Source organism: Polypterus senegalus, chromosome 5 (genome assembly GCF_016835505.1).
Source record: "Polypterus senegalus isolate Bchr_013 chromosome 5, ASM1683550v1, whole genome shotgun sequence".
Classification (NCBI taxonomy): domain Eukaryota; kingdom Metazoa; phylum Chordata; class Cladistia; order Polypteriformes; family Polypteridae; genus Polypterus; species Polypterus senegalus.
In genome coordinates, this window is record NC_053158.1 from 196,557,252 (window position 1) to 196,579,071 (window position 21,820).

At 42.7% G+C, this 21,820-nt stretch overlaps 1 protein-coding gene across 1 annotated transcript in view; it reads right to left on the bottom strand.

Moving 5' to 3' along the window:
- myo3a (myosin IIIA) overlaps positions 1–21,820 on the bottom strand; it is a 390,102-nt gene that overhangs the window by 330,969 nt on the left and 37,313 nt on the right. The window contains exon 3 of the mRNA XM_039753913.1: positions 2,667–2,771. Coding sequence (XP_039609847.1) covers positions 2,667–2,771 — 105 coding nt within the window. The remainder of the gene's footprint in view (positions 1–2,666; positions 2,772–21,820) is intronic.

Consider the following 21,820-nt stretch of genomic DNA (forward strand, 5'->3'; position numbering starts at 1 on the left):
TTTGGTAAAGCCATACTCAGTGTAATCCTCCTTCCATTTTCTAATTTTTTCGCGACTAGCCATGATTAAATGAACGGTAAAAAAGTAAGAGCAAAGCGACGGTGACTTATTGAGGCAGGCAGGCGAGAGCACAATAGCTCGCGGGCTCGATGTAGTGTGCGTCAAGTCGATCTAAAACGAGTGGTCAGATTTGAAATAATATATCTTTTCAAGTTCTATTTGGATATAAGTAGGTTCTATTTAGTCGACAGAAATATCTTTGGTAGGAATGTAAGTTGAATTTAGTCTTTAAATTTCTATGGTGAAGAAAAATTTATGCAATGATGACTAAATTCAACTTACATTCCTACCAAAGATATTTCTGTTGACTAAATAAAAATTACTTATATTTAAAATTTAAATAGAACTTGAACAGATACGATAGTTCATAATACCCACGCAGCACTAAGTGTGCGTAAGAGCAGAAGTCATCCGTTTTAACAAGCAGCGTATTGCACTGATACGATATAGCCTGCCCATTTAATTATTTAGGAATGGATAGATAAATTAAGATTTTGTACAAATAATGTTTTTCATTTTTCTTCCTCGATGGATTCTGGCACCCCAGCAACAGTTGCGGGAAGCTCTGATATATATATACATATATATTGTCACACACATGCAAGTAAGAAATAAAGTTTTCACCTGACCCGGAAGAGCTGGGAAATCACATGGACTGGGGGATAAGAAGCACTTCCAGGTCAAGGACTATAAAAGGACTGTGAGAGATCCCAGCAGCGAGCTGAGTTGGGAGGAAGGGTGACAACGCATCTGGGAGTTGGAGGATTGTATTATTGATTGGATTATTGTGATTATTGTGTATATTTGGAAGTATAGTGGAGGTGGAGGTGCTTTGTGCACTTTATAGTACAAATAATTTAATTATTTGGACTTTTATCTGGTGTCTGGCGTCTGGTGTGAGGGTTTTAGGGGACGACAGCGCGCCCTATCTGTCACAATATAAATATAATATTTTTTTTTTTTTGTGGCAGACGATTGGGAACATTGGGACTGGGATAGGGGTAATATCTTTTCCGGGGTGCAAGAGGGCAGCCCCCCTGGCATCCGTGGGCCACGAATGGGGAGCTTAAAAGATGAAACCTGTTGGGGTCCGTGGCCACCGCCAGAGGGAGCCTGGATGAGCCCGGAGCCCTGGGCCATCAAGGCAGCACTTCCGTCACACCAGGAAGTGCTGCAGGAAGTTCATCGGGGCACACCTGGATAACATCCGGGTGTAACATAAAAGGGGCCTCCTCACTCCATTCAGAGAGTTGGGTGGAAGAGCATGGAGCTTGCAAGAGAAGAGTGGAGGCGGCAGAAGGAAAGAGAATAGTGAGCCGTGTGAGTTTATTGTGGCTGTGTTGTGCTGTATAAAAGAAGAATAAACGTGTGTGTGTTTTGGACATCTGGCTGTGTCAGTTTCTGTCTGTGTCCGGGCTTCTTTCACAATATATATAGTTGTGAATGTCTCAAGAAGAGATGAGTATGATATTTTCAAAATTAAAGCTAAATACCAACAACAACAATAAAATATAAATAAACAATAAATATATAAAAAATTAGGGTATACTAAATAACAAAGTAAAGTAAGGTCTGATGGAGGGGAGGACAGAAAAAACAAAATAAAACAAAAAAATCTTCATGGGGCTGGAGAAAAAAAAAATCAAAATCTGCAAGGCCATGAGACCATCCAGCCCCCTTTCTACCGAACATAAATGATCTCAATCAATCCTCATGATTTTCAGACTTCTCCAATGCATGTTTATTGCTTACCAAATAGACTACAGCCATGAAGGTTTTTATAAAACTCTAAAATGAGTTCACCTCACAGTCCGTACACAAATATCTCAAAGTCGTTTAAAAAAATGTGGGCACTGAAGGCCCCAAACCCCAACATGAACACACACAAAAGTCCCGGGTTCAACTAAATGGATGTTTATTATAAGAAAACCTCCAAACAGCAGCAAGCACAAGTCATCTCTCCACATTCACCTCTCCCGTCTCCATTGAACTGCCCTCCTCCAGTGGAGTGTTGCCTTCCTACCTCCCAGCTCTGACTTGCCTGGACAAGGAAGTGCAGCCCCTGTTGTTGAGGACCCAGGAGTATTTCCAGTGCCAGGGCTGCTGCCCATTGGAAGTGCTCCTGAGACATTCGGAAGTCCAATATAACAGGGAGTGTATCTCCCTGCAGCGCACTCTTGTGGTCCATCCGGACCTCAAATGATTCTAGAAAGATGATGACGTGAAGAAAGCGTTGCATGAGTGGTTGGCGAGGATGAGACAAAACCTTTTATTCTGCTGGAATCCCGGCACTGCCAGGCAGGTGGTGCAAGTACATTGAGAAGGGTGGAGATGACATTGAGAAATGACACGATGAGTTTTGTGAAGGTGCGTGCCATTTTCTCATAAATCCCATTTTCCAACTTTAGCTTGACTCTCCATCGTATCAATATATTTTTATTTTAATTCATCCTATGCATTCCTCCATATATAAATAGATTTATATATGCTGATCATGTATGTCACCTTGGATGAAGTCATTGACCAAATACAGTAATAATAACTGAGCACAGCAGACATATCTTAACAAAACATGTAAATTAGGGAGGCTGATTATGTGCACTTACCATAAGAGCTTCATGTAAAATATAAGCAATTATTGCTTCATCCATTCTGTCTCCTCGTTTCAGCAAACCTTTAGCCAGGTCTGTAACTGATCCACCATTGCAAAGCTGAAAAGAAGCACAAAGCCTCACATGAGTCACATGACTTTTACACATGAAAGCCGTTGTGGTAACAGTAAACAATGTAAAAGGTCTTCTTGGTCTGTATTAACAGACATATGAGGCCAAAGAGGCTTTGAAGGAAGGCCTTGAGGAGACACACTGGGGTCTATTCTGTGGGTGGAAGGTGAAGACACTGAATGACTTGAATGTCACTGATTTCCAAACTATATGAAATTCTCTGTGAATAATACAATTCCTGCCATGACAGCCTCATTGCTTCTCCAATAACCATGAAGACCATAAGGAGGTTGGTCCTGAAACAGCTAAGACCCTCGATGACAAACCATCTGTATCCTTTGCATGTTGTCTACCTGCTTAAAAGCTCAGGGGACTTTTGGGGCAACCCACCCAGGTGGGGCAGTGGCTTGCAGTAAGGAGATCTTGGGTTTGTGACCCATTTCCTCCCTATGCGGAGAGCACTTTGAGGAGGGAGAAAAGTGCATTGCAGATGTAAAGAATTATTATTATTATTATTATTATTATTATTATCCTTTCCTCAAAAAATTAATCCTGCTTCAAAGGCACAGATTCTTTCCCTCTAGACACAAAATTGCTGCAGCTCCATTGATACTCTTCTCAGCATAGTCTTAACACACTCATTAGTTCCTTCAGACTGCACTCATCTATACCAGGTAATGTAGTCTACTGCTAGGATCATCTCCCTCACCCTGATTAACCTAGCAAAAAAAAAATCATCACGGGATCATTGCCCCCTGAAGTTCAGAAGAGCAAATGTGCAAGCAGGAAAGCAGGCTTAAAATGTTTAATCTTCAAGTATTATTGAAATGCCTTAAACAAAGGCAAATAGAGTGTGGCAATTCACACCAAACAACATGGACTGTCCTCTACCTGTAGGTCTGAAAGCAGACGGTGCTCAGAAACACATTCAATACCAATGTATGCCAATGGCTGGGTAACGCTTCTCCTTGAGTTTTAATGGTAACCCAAAGCAATTGCAGTTTGACTTCCCCTTATCTTCTCTCTTCTCGCTTCCATCTCTGACCTTATACAGCTTTACTTAATTATGTCTCAATTTCTCCAGGGCTTATAAACCCAAAACACATCTCTGAGATGACCAAATCAAGATCTGTCTTGTGGCCTGCTCAGTTAACTCAGACAGATGGACATGTGCCACTTATTAGACTAGATAGATATGAAAGGTACTATCCAATGGAAGTACTTCCGGGTAATATGGAAGTTCCACTTATTAGGGAGCTCATCTCCCTGCAGCGCCCCCTTGCGGCACCCATGGTCCCCAGCAGGGCTGTGTTGCAGAACTACATCTCACAGAATTCCCTGCTGGATCCCAAATGTGCATCGATGCAGAGGGCTGCTGTCTTCTAGCATCCTGGGAGAATAACACATCCTCTGTAGCGAATTTCACAACTGATGGGTTGTAAGTCCATCACTTCTGGGCAACTCTCCTGGGTCTGACTCCTTCCTCTCCCCTGGCAGAGAGGCCCGTCCAACCCATGTGGTACTGACAATAGATAGATAGATAGATAGATAGATAGATAGATAGATAGATAGATAGATAGATAGATAGATAGATAGATAGATTAATTTCAGGGGATTTGCATACATTTCAGTCACAACACGTAGAAATGACAGCTCTTGTTCTACACGGTCCCCCCATGCACTTTAATCACGGTGTCTTAATTGTTTGATTTGCTATTTTTAAACTGTTGCTCAGAGAGGTAAATCAAGGACTAAAGGGTTTTTGTCCCACAGATCATGGAGGGGGCAGTTGATGACAATACACAAAGGCCATAAAGATTTATTGAACTCACTTTCCACATCTCTACAACAACCTGAATAATTATTGCAATGGTCACTCTTAACCGCATCATGAAACAGTTTGTTTAAATTCCTTTTCTTTCTTCTGAATTGTATCCCTGCTTTTTAAGTTTAATGGAGACACAACTGTTCCATTGAAATTGTTTTTTTTCAGATGTACACCTGATAGACAACTATAAATGGATGGCTAATTTGTAGATGCATTTATATTACAGTGCTAAAGTATACTCATAATTGCGCTTCTAAAAAGCCTTGAATATGAAACAAGCCTATTCTGTGTATACTAATTGTATGCAGGCTGGTTATATCTGATGGAGCCATTAGCATCTATTTATTAGCTTAATTATACTAACTCCCTGAATAAAAGGTTCCTGCTGAAAAGATGAATGCTTTCTAGGGGAATAATCTCGTAAATGGAAATGAAAATTAATTCTTTATCTTACAAATGTTTTTGCTTATCCTGTTTTTGTTTTAATGTAGTCTGACTGGTCTGACATTTTGAGTGTTGTACTCGTCTTAGAGTTACAGTTCACTTGAAGACCAAAACAAATACATTTTATTGCATTTTATGCCAGTACAATCATTAAACCTAAATATTGTAATGTGACTAACACCACAATTAATATTAGTCATAATACAAATATTCATATTCTGTACTAATATACTGCTATTTCAGAACTACAAAACATCTGTGACTCACCCTGTTTTTAGTTTAAATAAGGCACCATTATTTACTTTATTCATCCATTCATTTATATTCAATCTACTTGACCTTACTGTATGGTGAGGGGAGGTCAGAGCCCGGCTTCCAATTTACGGACTCATGGCAGGAAGAAGTTCTGGATGGGACACCAGTCCACTGCTGGGAACACTCATATCAGGCCAGTGCAGAGTTGATTGACTGAATGTATACATCTATGAAATGGACGACCAGAGCAACCAGAGAACAACTCACAGCGACAAAGAGAGGACATGCAGACTCCACAACGATCAGCCTCTTAGAACTGTAATGTAGGTGAAGTATGCACTGCAACTATGTACCAATATCATCATCATCATTATTATTTTTCACCATAATAATAATAATAATTAATAATAATAATAATAATAAATGAGATGACATACTTTCTATATAGGTCGTTTGTGTCTTCCACCTATTGTTGCTAGGGTAGACTAAAGTTTCCTGAATAAAGGTTATCAAAATCAGATTAATAACAACAACAACAACAATGCATTTCTTTTATAACTCAGAATCACACAAGGAATGCTATAATGGGCTTTAATAGGCTCTGATATTGACACTTTCCAGGAAAGATAGGAAAACAAAAACCCTTGCAGGGGTTTTAGGGATAACAGAGTCCTGGACCTTATTTGACCAACATCAACTGCAAGACAAGAATCAAAACTGTTCTGAGTGTTGTCTCATCAGGGCATACTGTCACACCCTTACCCATTTTTAAGGTCCAAACTTAACTTGCCAACAAGCTGAATATCAAGGCAGTCTTAGTTATGCGATGCCCGTAGTAATGAAGGTGAGAATAAAGACAAACCTGACTGCCATTATGAGCAATGTTGCACATCCTCTCTGACACACCAGTCAAGAAAATATTGAGAAGAAAGTGTGTGAAGAAATATGAATTGGCTCCTATATATCTACAGAAAAACACCTGTATGATGTTGTATTCAAAACAGAATTTTTATTCTTTTTAGTAATTCTTGGAGCATATTTGAGAGGGTTGTTGTTGTTTTAATATTTCTTGAGCTTCTCAAAAACAGCTTAATTTTCCATTTAGTTCAAAGCAAGTGCTACCTACCTATCTATCTATCTATCTATTATATGGTGCCTTTCAGATCTATCTATTAAATAGAGCATTTCAGATCTATCTATCTATCAGTTATATAGTGCCTTTCATATCTATCTATCTATCTATCTATCTATCTATCTATCTATCTATCTATCTATCTATCTATCTATCTATCTATCTATCTATCTATCTATCTATCTAGCATATAGTGCCTTTCAGACCTATCTATTTATCTATTATATAGTGCCTTTCAGATCTATATGTATGTCTATCTATCTATTATATAGTGCAGTTCACTTCTGTCTGTTTATCCATCTACTCATCCAGTGGCCCACAGAACCAGGGTTCAGGGCTGTGGACTAATGGCTTCTCTCTTCCGTCCCTCTGCTTTTAAAGGGATTTACATAAATAAGAGCCCCCCTAAAACCTTTATGTGGGTGATTCCTTCTCCTGCCCTGAAGGACCATTTCGGCACCTTTATTTTTAAGTGTGCACATCCCCAATGCTACGAGGCAGAGACAGCCTTAGGTGTGTGCGGGGCATTGGGCTGACCAACCCCACGCAGAACCGCTTACGTCAAAAGCTGTTACCGGTAAGTGTGGACTTTATAAACTTGCGAGCGAATTTAATAAAAATAATGTAAACATACACTGGATTTTCTCATTATAGTATTCAGCTACATTTTTAACACGTGGACTTTATCAAAATATAACTGAGAATATAACTTGACAAATCCGCTCGAACGGGCAAGTGGGTCCCCTTAGGCGCGGGGCCTATGGCGGTCGCCCCACTTGCAATCCCCAAACGCATCTCTTGCTATGAAGATTTAGTGCTTATCATTGCATCACCAAACCACCCCATGTTACTGTAATAAAATAAATGCACAGATATAGAAAATTATAATTGAACATATATGATTAAAGACTTTTTAATTAAATCTGGCAGAAGCACATTTTGTTATTTTTTTAATATAAGTTGTCTTATTTACAGTCAGGCACTCAGTATATCTGATGCTAAAATTATGCTTCATAAAGTAAAAAAAGGTGTGAAACGCACTGTCTCTCCATTAATTGATAACATTTATCATACTTTTACTAATTAGTTCCTAGTTAAGTAGAAGACGAAGCCAAACATCTGCTGCGATAAATTTTAATCATTTGCACAATAGCTCAAATATTTATACTGAAGCCTTGACAACGGTGAATGTTTATTTGGCTTTTTTCACTTAACTCTTGTATTTTAAATTGGGACAGTGTGTCCTGCTTTGCAGTGGTTAAATTTACAGGAAAGAAACTGTCAGAGGCCAGAGGCCCTAGCATGTGACACTGGGGCGATAAGCTGATCTCTCAGTGACACAGTCCTTCCTTCCTGGTGGGCACAGCTGTGAGAGAAACTGAGCCCTCCTGGAAAGGTGTTGCCTTTCAAAGCACCAGTCTGATCAAAATGATAAAGATATCTGCTCTTGGTAACCTATGCCTGAATTCCCCCAAATGAGAAAACAGGTAGAACAAGAGAATTAAGGTCGTGTCATGTTTTTCTTAGCCAGACCAGAGTCAGTGTGTGGTGGTTTGAGATGGGGCCTTTACCAGCTAGCATAGGGTGCAAGGCAGGAACAAACCTTGAACTGGGTGCCAGTCCATTGCAGGGCAAACACATGCACCCTCACCAAACACACACCCACCCCCATGTTCACCTAACCTGCACGTCTTTGGACTGCCAGAGGAAACCCACACAGACACGGGGAGAACAAGCAAACTCCACACAGGAGGGACCTGTGACATCCAACATGGTCTCCTTATTGCGAGGCAGCAGTGCTACCACTGCGACATCCCAACAATTACTGTGTTTAAAAATATTAATGGGACCCTAAATAAGACATTAAAACAATCTTTCATTTATGTATTCAGATTTTATAAAAAAAACTAACTGTCTCCCACGGCTCCACCCATGTAGTAGTGAAACAGGAGAAACTTTAAAAATCAATCAAAAAAAAAAAATGTAATTCAGGCCAAGTGGAAGGTAGGTAGGCACGCTCTAGCGTCAAACGTTGGCACTGTATTTGATCATGATCAGCTCTGAGGGTAGAGCGTCCCCCGTGTGCCACAACCCATGCTCCTTCGCGGGGCCCTGTCTGTGCTGCCTTTCTTCTGTAGGTGGCCATCCCGAGACTGTTCTTCAGCTGCCTTTTATCCTCTGTTCCTTTTCGTTCTAATTTTCCCCCCTCGCACTTCTCATTCTATACGTGGGGATGTGGCCCAGGTATGGCGATTAGCAGCAACCACCATCAATTATGGACACGGATGATTCCTCACCTGTGCACTTCAGTGCAGAAACACTCGTGTCGCATCTCTTCTGGGAACCGCCCTCTCCACACGGCGATTACTTATTTTAAAAGACAATGAACCGCAGACCTCACCTTACCACATCTTGATATTGTATTTATATTCTACTAGCTGTCTGCTAGCTCCGCCCACATATTAGTGAAACAGGACAACATTTAAATAATCAATCAAAAAAAAAAAGAAAAAATGTAATTCTGGCCAAGCGGAAGGTAGGTACGCTCTAACGTCAAACGTCGCCACTGTATCTGATCGTGTTCAGCTCTGATGGGAGATCATCCCCTGTGTTGGGAGAAGAGCACATGGCTGTGATATCCCTGCCAATCAGCAGCTACCCTCTAAAACACACGTAGCTCTGATCAGTCTCTCTCAAAAATCTCAAATGTTACTCCTTAACAATCTGTAGATGATAATGTCTGCTGAACAAACATGTATAGAAGCGGAGGCAAAGTCAATGTCAACGTTATTTATATAGCACATTTGAAACAACATAGGAATGCTGTGGCCAAAGTGCTTTACAATAATAGAATAAAAGAAAAACATACAATCAACATGAATAACATAAATAGAAGTAAAATAAATTAACATAAATTAAATAAATAATAAATAAAAATAATGTTACATAATCACAATGAGGAAACCATCAGGTTTACTGAAGGAGTCTTCTGGACTCCGGTGGTAGGACAGAATTTCAAAATATCTATATTCCAGGAAGCAGTTTATTGAATAGCAGCGTTCCGCACTTCTTTCCATCATTTAACCCTAGTTTCCATTTTCAGAATCACCGCCATCATTTACAGTAAGGACTTATTTTTTTCCAGGACTGTAATCATCGTCGTGTGGGCATTTGTTTGTGGGGGGTGTTTAGCATTTTTTGTATTTGTAAATAGTTATTCTAGCAAATAAGGATAATCTATATATATAATTCACTTAGGCAAGACAACCATGGAAAGCACGCCGGAAGGGGCGTGGATTCACTGAGCCGCCGACAAGCAAGACGCCTATGGCGCACGCAGGAAGGAACCACGCCCACCAACTCCTGGCACCTTCATAGAGGCATGTTTCTCGCAGAGGTGAATCGCCATACGCAGCGTGTAAAACGGTTTGCGAGGGGTATCCCATGGGATCCTTAAAACAATCCTTTGCAACTGAGGTTAAAACACAATGAAGTAAGCAGTCTTTAAAAACTGAGTTTTCGGTTACGACGCACGACCGCATGCACCGTAGCAAACTGTTTTACACGCTACATACAGCAATTCGCATCTGCGACAAACATGCGTCTTCTTCACTCACGGACAATTAGATGTCTCTCCAGAGTTCCATCTTTTCATTCACTTTCTGTTGTATCCTCAAACCCTCCCTTTTTAGACAACTGTGTCTTTCCAGAAGTGTTCAACCATCAATAAATAATTATGCGGCATTTGTTATGCCGCGGCTTCACTATTGTGTTGTATTTTGCTCTCTCCAGAGTTCCATCTTTTCATTCACTTACTGTTGTATTCTCACACCAACCCGTTTTAGACAACCATGTCTTTCCAGAAGTGTTTAGCATTCAATTAATAATCATGCATGAGATTGAGCGTGTGTCTACCCGGCGCAGAGAGGCGTGGGTAAGCCGTTGAACCCCATTCGGCTGCAAACCGTGGAATTCCCATTAAGTGCGACTCATACGCTCCCACTGGTTGCGTCCCTACCCTTTGTACACACCCCCCTTTCACCTCGCGACTACCGTGGTCGGGTGTCTTGGTGGATTATATATAGAAAAGCAGCCAAAACCGCACAGAGCAATGAAACGTCTACGCGAATCACAGGTGCATCTGGACGATTCAAGTGACGAGTTGGAGGTGGGCACATGAGCGGGCAGTGCATACTGAACGAGAAATCAGCAAACTAGCATGACGGAGGGAGCTGAGTGGACGTCCTTCTCCTCTCCTACCGTTCCATACGCGCCTGAGCACAGTGCACTCTCATCTCTCTGTCTGGCAGGAGAAGGCACGATGGCGGTCTGCCAGTTTTCAGTCACGGACGATTGTGTGTTGGTTCGTTCCGTGCATTGTTACAATGTTGCTTTTCTTGCTGATTTATTACATTACATTTTCAAATGTTAAGTTTCTCCCCGTGCTTAAAAATCATTAAAAAAATCTGCCTAATTATGCGGCGTGGCGGGTTGGCTAGTTTTATATATTTGTGTGTTTGGTGTGTTTAATCTTAAGGGGTATTTTTCCTGGGTGTCATTAATATTCAGGTGGCAGGGTGGAAATTTGTGTTAGGTGTTGGCCTGATTCTATCCGTCCCTCATTTTAAAAGCTTGGATGCTTTCTTGCTACCCAAATCTGGTAACCCACTCTGCACAAGCTATAAGCTGGGGGGTGTGCTATATAGATAATAATTTATTTGCCCATCTATTTATCTACCTGTTACACAATGCCTTTCACAAAGTGTCTACAAAAAGTATTCACCCCCTTGGAAGGTTTTATATGCACATAGGGGACAGTTTAATGGCTCTGGTGACGGTCCAGAGGTTGGCACCTTTTCTTTTCTTCAATCTGCAGAACGGAATGGCCGCTGATGTCCCTTCTGGTGTCTGTCCGCCTGGTCCAGCCTCTTCTTGCTGATAAACTTCACAACCGGAAGAAATGCCATCATTGGCAGACAGAGAGACAGACTCCTGTCTGAAAAGACGTATCCTCAGCGCTGTTACTCGTGGCATTTTTTTTCTCATTTTGAGATTTGAGATTCCAGTTATATGGGGTTTGCCTACAAGTGCCCCAACACTTCTTACTGTCTCTGCTTTATGTTCTGTCAGCAAACTGTAAGATGAACTTTTGAGCAAAAATTCAGATGTGAGCATCAGTGGGTTTTGCAGCGTAGGAACCAAGTTACCCAAACTCTTCTGTAACATTTCAATAATTATTTATCGCTCTGATGCTGATCTTTCTGATCATAAAATAGGTCATTACGATTGCAATTGACGAGAAGAAATCAGAATTAATTGCAGAATTACAGTATTTGAGGGTTCCTCTAGAGCAGTGATTCTTAAAATTTTTTGAGTCATGGAACCCTTCAAGAATCTGATAAAAGCTATGGACCCCCTTCTCAAGAAATATTCACATAAACACAACTTTGCATGCAATGAAAATAATGTACTTTATTTCTGTTATTTTTCTCGCGTGATGTTTCTCGTGCAAAATTTTCCTTGCCGTTATTTTTCTTAAGCATTATTTTTCTTACGAGTATCTAACTCATGCATCAGACTTAAGTGAGATAAATACTTGCGAGAAAAATAACGGCGAGAGATGTAACGTGCAAGGAAAATCACATGAGAAAGTCCACATGAGAAAAATCAATAGTACCGGGCTGCATAGTGAATATAAATGTTAATTTTTATCTGACCCTCACAGATCCCCTGAAACCCATATCATAGACCCCCTGGGGGTCCACAGATCCTCAGGTTAAGATCCCCTGCTCTAGAGTGCCTCTTTCTCTTGCAAAATTTGGCTCAAAACCTAATCAGCATATTGTCATCTCATAACAGGCTTAAGTTCAGAGTTTGGTATTTTTCTGTCCAGTTGTTTTAGCTCCAGACTGTCAAGAAACAGTGACACACAGACAGAAATACACCCATCATCAAGATATCAATGTTTTCAGTATCAGGGGACCCTAAAACTTTGAGATCCTTCGAAAACTGAAGATTGAAATTTATGATGAATCGAAAGCTTTCGCTCCTTCCCCATAGACAATAGGTTACTGTAGGGGAGAGTCAAAGAAAAAAAAGTGAGATATGCATAAAAAACAAAACAACAAAAAAAGCAAAATGAAACTGAAGCCCACTACGAGAGACAATAATTGTTGCTGAGAAAACAAGAGGGTTAAAATTGAACGTACATGCAAGAAAAGAGCACAAAGATAATCTTTGAATACTTGGTTTGGTATCCGCAGATCAGATAAGGATTAGTATCCACAGCTGTCCTTTCATCCCGTCGCATCAACGACACTGAGGCCACACCCTACCAACCCTGGAAGCAGACCTAAGGACGGAAAAAACACTGGTGGTCTTTGAGGACCCAAACTCATGAAACTGTGTTTATTACATACTGTATCATACAACATTGAACCACAGCAGATAGGTTTGGCTTTTTTGACACTAATGACCACAAAATTACGCTAATATCAAAGTGTAACTGGATCTCTGCAAAGCTGTCTAAATGAATTGCATTGGGATTCTGGCCCCTAATCTTCCCATGTCTCTAATTGGCTATCTGTCTCTCATCACGTTACCCCTGTGAACGCTGGCCCCGGCACAGACAGACGGACAACATTTTTGCACCCAACACACTTTTATTCACTATTTACAATTCCACAAAAGTCACGTGCACTCACGAACCCCAGTGCTGCTGGCATTGAATCCCCCAAAGTCCAGGGCCCACAGTTTCTGTGCCTTGCTTCCTGGCCGCCTCCTGTCCTCTCTCAAGCTTCGCAAACACTGCCTCCCGACGTCCACCACCGACTGGAGGGAGGCGGCCCCTTTATGGGAACCCGGACGGGTTCCAGCTGCTCCCCGGCACTTAGCGGTGGCCACACCCGTGTGTGGCGGAAGTGCCGGCTGCGCACTCGGAAGCCGTCCGTGTCTCCCCGGTCGTCTTCCCCCCGGCACTTCCTGGTGTGGCGGAAGTGCCGGGCTCCCGGGATAAATAGGCACTGGGGCGCCGCCTGGCGGAGGCCACGGGTCCCTACAGGGCTGGGCTTCAAAGCCCCCTACCCAAGGCCCCCTGCATAACCAGGACGGACGCCCCCACTCGGTCTGGAGGAGGCACACGCCCTCCTCTAGTCCTCCAAGGCGTCCCGGCCGGGCTCCATCCCCGGCCAAAGACCACACGGGTAAACCGGCATCCGCCTGCGGTGGCCACGGGCCCTACGGTAGGGCTTCCATGCCCTCGACCCGTGGCTCGGACGCCCCTCACGGTCTGGAGGAGGCACAAGCCCTCCTCACGTCCTCCTGGGTGACCCCCAAACAGCTAATGTGTGGTGAGCACATAGGCACAAAAATGGCTGCCGTTGCATCATCCAGATGGATGCTATGCATTAGTGGTAGTTGAAGTGGGTCCCCACTCGCTATTCAAAATCACTTTGAGCATTGAGAAAAGCACCATATAAATGTAAAGACTTACCATATATATTTGCGTATAAGTTGGGTCTTGAAACCTGAAAAATCGATCATAAAATCAGACCCCGACTTATATACCCATTCAAAAATGCGACACTTACATTTTTTTTACATCTTCTTGCTTCCTCCAATCTCGCACCAGTTCCTCAGTTTTTCTCAGTTTTTGTTGCAGCAGCGCAGTTCCCAATTTATTTCACCATTTCAATGACTTTTAATTTAAGACCAGCTTCATATTTTCTTCTGATCGAACACTCCATCGTAGATAAGGGATGCTCTTACGATAAATGTACAGTATATGAGGGTGTGAGATACAAAAAAACACAAAACAGTGCAAACGTCATTTTGGAATAGTTTGCGTATTATCGTGTGGTCACGTAGGCACAGCACATAGAAAAAGAAAAGGTTGTGTGCTCCGTGGTTACTCTCTCAGGTGGACTTTAGCCTATCATGATCTCTTGAACCAATCGTGTGAGTTTTCCGCATTCAACTTATATGACCGATATTATAAAATACAGGAAATTATATGGCACAATCAAGCCCCGACTTGTACGCCCATTCAAAAATGCGAGACTTATTTATTTTTATTTTACATCTTCTTGCCTCCTCCAATCCCACACCAGTTTCTCAGGCACATCGAATTTTCTCTCAGCAGCGCAGTTACCAATTTCTTTTGCATCTTCAACGACTTTTAATTGAAGCCAGCTTCATATTTTCTTCTGATCGAACGCTACATCGTATATAAGGGATGCTCTTACGATAAAGGTGTATGAGGGTGTGAGATACAAAAAAACACAAATCAGCGCAAACATCACTTCAGAATAGTGCGGGTATTACAGTGTGGTCACGTAGGCACAATACATAGGAAATAAAATGCTGGGTGCTCCATGGTTCTTCTCAGGTGGGCGTTAGCATATCGTAATCTTTTGCACCAATAGCGTGAGTTTTCCGCATTCGACTTATATGACCGATATTATAAAATACCAGAAATTATACGGTAATATCAAGCTTCAACTTATCCGCAGGAGGACTTAAACGTCAGTATATATGGTATTATTATTAGATGAGACCGCCATACTGACTCACCACAAGATGGCCCTTCTACATGGCAGGGTAATCAATGGAAAGCCAGGACAGGTGAACTCCACTGAACTTCTAAAAGCAAATGGCTACACCAGTGATGATTAATGCTGCCCTCACCAGTATGAATACAGTATTTTGAGAACAAACATATCAGATGTGGGTAAACAGAAGTCTTGCTTTCCAAACTAAATTAAAATAAAAACCTGTAAAGCCTTCATAAAATTCAACAAAATACCCAACATTCGAAACATGAAAAGTGCCAGTCTGAAGCAAGATGTAGGAAATTAGCCACATGAACCCAACCCTTAAGTGTACAGTGCCGGTCCTCATTTCAACTGATTTTCCTTTCATTCAGATAATTTGTTACTCTGCCATGGATGGAATACAAGTTAAAAATTCCAGTTTTGACCACAAAGCAAGACTAACATCAAAGGACATGTTTTTCTTTGTAGGTTTGATTTTCGGTTGGTAAAAAAAAGACAACAATGGGCACTGCCTGCAGGCAGACAGCAACCTTATACTTTTTTTTCTGTAAAACAAATGAAAACTGTCATCATTATTTAGGAAATCTCACATTTAGGTAGCGACATTCTTTTCTACTGAAGCTGCAGAAGCTCTAAATGTCAACATGTCCATAAAGTGGATATAATATTTGAAGAACTTTTTTGTTTGTTCTTGTGTGACGATGCTGGTCCACTCCAGGCTCCCTCTTCACATTCGATCCCAACACCATCGATAGCTATGACTGAATGAGCTGACATTTGTAGACAAAAGGGGATGGTGTAACAAGTGTTCTGTGCTTTTATTAACAACCAAAAACAGCGTCCACAGTGTAGTGCTCAGAAAAGTCCACAAATAAATAATCTATAAAAACAAGTAAATAGTGGGGGATTAAAACACAATAGATAAATCCATTAAAAGCAGAGGTTAAAAATGCAGTCACTGGCACCTTCAGATCCCAGCCCACCTCCTTCTTCGTCTCCCCGGCTCACCCAAATCTCACACAGTCGGCGGAGACTCCAACTTCATCCCCCGACCCCTCCTCAGGGCAGAGCCAGACTGTCTGAGGTCGGCACTCCTCCCGTCATCCTTCACACACCCACAGTCATACCGCGGATCCCTGGGGAGGTCATCTGCCATGCTCGCCCCACTGAACAAAACCTATGCTCCTATGATCCTTTGCGGGGCCCCTGTCCGTGCTGCCTTTCCTCTCTAGGTGGCCATCCCGAGACTGCTCTTCATCCGCCTTTTATCCTCTGTTCCTTTTTGTTCCAATTTTCCCTCCTCGCACTCGCACTTCTCATTCTATACGTGGGGACGTGGCCCAGGTATGGCGATTAGCAGCTCCCGGCATCAATTACGGACACAGATGATTCCTTGCCTGTGCACTTTGGCGCGGAAACACCCATGCCGCATCTCTTCTGGGAACCGCTCCAGCCACACTACCACGCCCTCTCCACATGGCGATTATTTATTTTAAAAGGCAATGAGCCGCAGACCTCACTTTACCACTTCTTGATATTATATTGAAATTCTATTAGCTATCTCCCACAGCTCCTCCCATGCAGTCGTGAAACAGGACAAACTTTAAAAAATCAATCAAAAAAAAAAAGAGAAAAAATTTAAATCTGGCCAAGCGGAAGGTAGGTGCGCTCCAACGTTAAACATTGCCACAGTATCTTATCGTGTTCAGCTCTGACGGGAGAGCATCATTCGCATGGGGAGAAGAGCATGTGGCTATGATATCTCTGTCAATCAGCAGCTACCCTCTTAAACACACGTAGCTCTGATCTCTCTCTCAAAAACATCAAACGTTACTCCATAATAATCTGTAGATGATAATGTCTGTTGAACAAACAGGCATCGCTAACTAAGGGGAGGCAAAGTACGCTCCAACATGTGGGGAGAGGTAGAGCAGCTCGAATGGAGGCTGGTGCGAGAGTGAGGAGGGCCCTACCCTCCCTCCCTTCAGCCTGCTGCCTCTCTCTCGGATTAGCACAAATAAATCAGTACTGCAAGCAAACTATGATAGTTAGCATGAATTTGAGAAGTCATAAAATCAAGCAGCGTGTTCAAGCAAATCATAGAAAAAAATCCGATCTAAATCCGTTAAGTAGTTCTCTCATGAAAAGAGACATATACACTAGTGGTTTCACCCCCTGCTCGCTTTGCTCGTCAACACTCTATCCCCCCCGGTCTGTGCTACGTGCCAGCCACTTCACGTCTCTGCCACTGACATTGTGAACGCACCCCAAGGAGATGGGGTCGCTCCTCTGAAACCCCCTCGTAAACGGTGACACAATGGGAAACAAATTGTTTTTTTCTTTTTTACCTCCTCTTTGCTCGATCAGCTGCTGGCTTGCTGCTGCTGCCATGCCGTGTGATCTGCATCTCACGTGGTGCTTCAAACATTGAAAAGCCTGCACGGCAGCTGTCCTACTGTGTGTCTTTTATTTCCGGCCCCGGGTGTGGTTAAATCTCTTGGCACTATCTTGTCTCGCCGGATGTGAGTTCTTGATATTTTTTAGTTTATAATTTAAAAACGAAATAAGAATCTGAAAATCTAACAACATCACATTAAAGTTTGATAAACTGTGAAAAGAATGATACCAAACATACAGTATATATGTAGGTTTTAAAATAAGCCAGATTTAAAGCGTGACAGAAAATGTGACATAGAAAGTCACATAAAATAATTGCATAAAATCGTTACAGTTTTAGGCTTAGGATTTTATATATACAGTGGAACCTCGGTTCACCGAAGTAATTTCCAACATAGGATTGTATGTAAATACAATTAATCCATTCCAGACCGTACAAACTGTATGTAAATATATATTTTTTTAGTTTATAAGCACAAATATAGTTAATTATACCATAGAATGCACAGTGTAATAGTAAACTAACTGTAAAAACATTGAATAACACTAAGAAAACCTTGAACAACAGAGAAAAGTAACACTGCAATAGTTTGTGCTATAGTGCTAGGAACCACTCGCTAAAAACACTTTTTTTTAATGAGCTTTAAGCACAGGGAAAAAAATGAACATTTGAAAAATCCATAATTTAATAAACCACCAAGAAAAGTAACATTGCAACAATGCATGCTATGAACCGATCGCTGTAAACAGAACTGAAAACAAAAATAAGCCCTTTCTACCTTATGTGTCCAGCCTTCCCTCTCTCGCTTGCTCACTCGCTCGCTCTCTCTCTCTTTCGTGTGTGCATGTGTCTCTTTCGTGAGCCTGGAGCGCCTGTGTGTGCCTCTGTCTCGCGCGCCTGTGTGTGTGTCTCTGTTTCGCGCTCCTCGTGTGTGTCTATCGCGCGTGCGCGCCTGTGTGTGTGTCGCTCTCTCTCTCTCTTGCTTGCTGCACAGGAAATGCACAGAGAGAGACTGAACATGTACAAACCTAAAGGGAAACTGACCTGTTCATATACCGAGTGTGTGGTCGTGAACCGAGGCAATAGTATGCCGAACTTTTTGGTCGTAAACTAAGTTTTACGTGTACCAAGACGTTCGTGAACCGAGGTTCCACTGTAAATAGAGTTGATTTTGATAAACATTGTGGCGAGTGGCCCAGCTGGGATGCTCAGGAGGACCAGAGGAGGGCTTACGCCTCCTCCAGACCACAAGGGGGCGACCGCCCTGGTGGCTTTGGGGACCATGGGAACAGAGCTTAGAAGCTCAACTCTATAGGGGCCCGTGGTCACCGCCAGGGGGTGCCCCAATGCTTGAGGAGACTTGGCCCTCAGCACGTCCTGGGGGGAAGAAGACCAGGAACACTCGGAGTGCTTCTGGGTGCACAGCCGGTACTTCCTCCACACTTGGGAGTGCTGGCGAAAGCTAATCGGGAGGCACCTGGAGCACATCCGGGTGTGTATAAAAGGGGCCGCCTTCCTCCATTTGAGGGCTGGAGTCGGGAGGAAGAAGGCTTTGGGTTGTGTGCTTCACTTTGTACATAGTAATTGTAAATAACCGTGTGTGGGTTTGAACCAACGATGTCTACCTGTCTGTGTCCGGGCTGTGTTCCACAACACATAGATGGAAATTTCATACAGTGTAAGAAAAACAAAACATAACGTAATGGAGCAGAAAAGTTGCAACAGCCAGGGATTAGTCACCCATAGTATGAGCTGGCATTCCATCACCGATGGCTGTGGCATATGTAAATTGGCAAGCCTGTAATATTGCAAGCAGAGTTCTGTCTAATGCGGCAACGACAATCAGTCCGAGCCAGTGAAAAAAGCCATGTAAAGAGCAAAGGATCCGTATCAGGCACTGGCACTGCATTGGTGTTAGAAGTGGGATGAAATCATCCAATTTAGCTTGGCTCCTATGAGGAGTTGCTGGAGAATCTTGTGATTGAGATTCGGGATATGGAGTGACGTTGGCAGCATCAGTACAGGAAGGAAGACAGCTGAGAGACTGCTATCCCTGCTTCTCCATGTTTTGGCCTGATTGTGTGGAGATGCCAGCAGAGCTTCTGGCTCATGGAGCTGCGAAAAAGGTGTGGCACATCAAGTTGCCAGTGACCCCAAGGGAGCTACGTACCACAATATCAGTACGACAACACCACGCTAACAATACAAACAATGACATTTATTTATATAGCACATATTTTAATACAAATCATGTAGCTCAAAGTGCTTTACAAGAGGAAGAAAGAAAAGTTTATAAAAAATAAAAATATAAAAATAAGATTAGGCAATACTAAGTAACAAAGAATAACAATACAAACAACACCACTAATACTTCACTTTGTGCATTCTGGTATACTTTAAGCCTCCCTGACCTAACTGATTAACTGCTACATACAAATTAGACCGCTGGTTTTAGTTTTGCCTAATTTACATTACATTGCTGACACATCAGCCAACTTTTACTTATTTTTCTCTTATTTTCTACTTCAAATCACAACTTAAACTCTAACTACTACCTTTCAAGAATTTTTCTTTTCATTTCTTGCCATGGCAACTTGCACTCATCCAGTGCCTGAAAGCAGTTGATGCTTTATTACAACCAAGAGAACATCAAGACCCTGCAAATAACGTGCAATTGACTGCAGCAATTGAAAAGCTTTCTGCCTCCATCACAAGGGCTGATGGCTTCTTACAAGGCTGGTAAGAAATGTTTCAGGTAAGGTGTAAAAATAAAATAAAAAGTAAGACAAATGAAAGCATAGGATTTAAAGCAATCCTTTTGCCAATAATTTCTCAGTTTATCATATCTATCTATTGTGAAAGACCAGTCTGGACACAGACAGACACTGAGACCACCAGAAGTCCAAAGATCTGTAGAGGACCTCCAGTGCACCTGGGAGTGATTCCAGGTAATAGTGATGAGCCACCTGGAACACTCCCGGGACCTGAATAAGAGGAGCCGCCTCACTCCATTAAGGGGCCAGGGTCTGGAGGAAGGAGAGGACAAAGCCTGAGGAAGAGTAGAGGTGGATGGACTGGCGGCAAGGAAGGAAATGGACTATATACAATACAATACAGTTTATTTTTGTATAGCCCAAAATCACACAGGAAGTGCCGCAATGGGCTTTAACAGGCCCTGCCTCTTGATAGCCCCCCAAGCCTTTAGTCTCTAAGAAGACAAGGAAAATCTCCAATATATATTGGTGTGGTGTTGGTGGTTTGTGCACTTTTAATTATAAATCAACACGGGTGTTGAATTGAACCTGTGTCCTGCCTGTCTGTGTTGGGGGTTTAGGGTGGTGGTATGCCCCCTAGTGGCTTACAATATATATATAAAATTGAGTTTTTGTTGGGGCAGCATGGTGGTGCAGTGGTAGGTCCTTCATGCGTGGAGTTTGCATGTTCTCCCCGTGTCTGCGTGGGTTTCTTCCCACAGTCTAAAGACATGCAGGTTAGATGCATTGGCGATCCAAAATTGTCCCTGGTGTGCGGATGTGTGTGTGCCCTGTGGTGGGCAGACGCCCTGCCCAGGAATTTGTTCCTGCCCTGTGCTAGCTGGGATTGGCTCCAGCAGACACCTGTGACCCTGTATTAGGGTATAGCGGGTTGGAAAATGACAGACTGACTGACTGGGTTTTTGTTCAGTGAGACATGAAGCTTCACCCAGGGGGCTGTCATATACTAGCAAGGGTTCCTCCCCTGGCTGGAGTTCAGATTCATGTTTTGTGTCTCATTTGTTCATTTTGACTCTTTGATTTATTCAGTTTATGTGCATCTTTCCTTAGTTTTGTTGTGTGTTTTGTGGGTGGTTGCCACCTGCCAGTCACCATCAGGAATGCCTCTCTACCTTGTAAACCTGAAGAGTATTCCACAGTTCCTTGTGGTTCATTGTGAAAGCTCTCTGGAGTTGGTGACTTATTTGCGTTTTTGCTGGGTTTGTGTCTTGGTACTGTGGTGGACGGCCAGGGCCCTTACCTGGCTGGGATGCCTCGATAGTGGAAGGACCGGGGGAGATTAATTTATTCAGGACAATATGTCCCCCAGAATTCTAGAGGGCAGAACCCCCTAGCCTTGCAGTGGGGCCACAGCTTTGAAGCATGGAAGCTCAACCCTACTCGGGCCATGGAGCACCAGGAGGTTTGCTGAGCCCTGTGTGGCAGCACTTCCTCCACACACCTGGAAGAAGCTCATTGGACACCTGGAGTGCTTCTGGGTGTCCTATAAAAGGAGCCAGCTGCCACTACTCAGGGAGCCAGAGTCGGGTGGACGAAGCTTGAGGAGTGGAGAGAGAGAGAGAGAGACAAAGAGGAGAATAGGACTGGGCTTTGGTGCTTCTATTGTGTTGTCCTCTGGGGGGCAAGGCAAAAAGCGCTCCATGTGTGTAAGGAA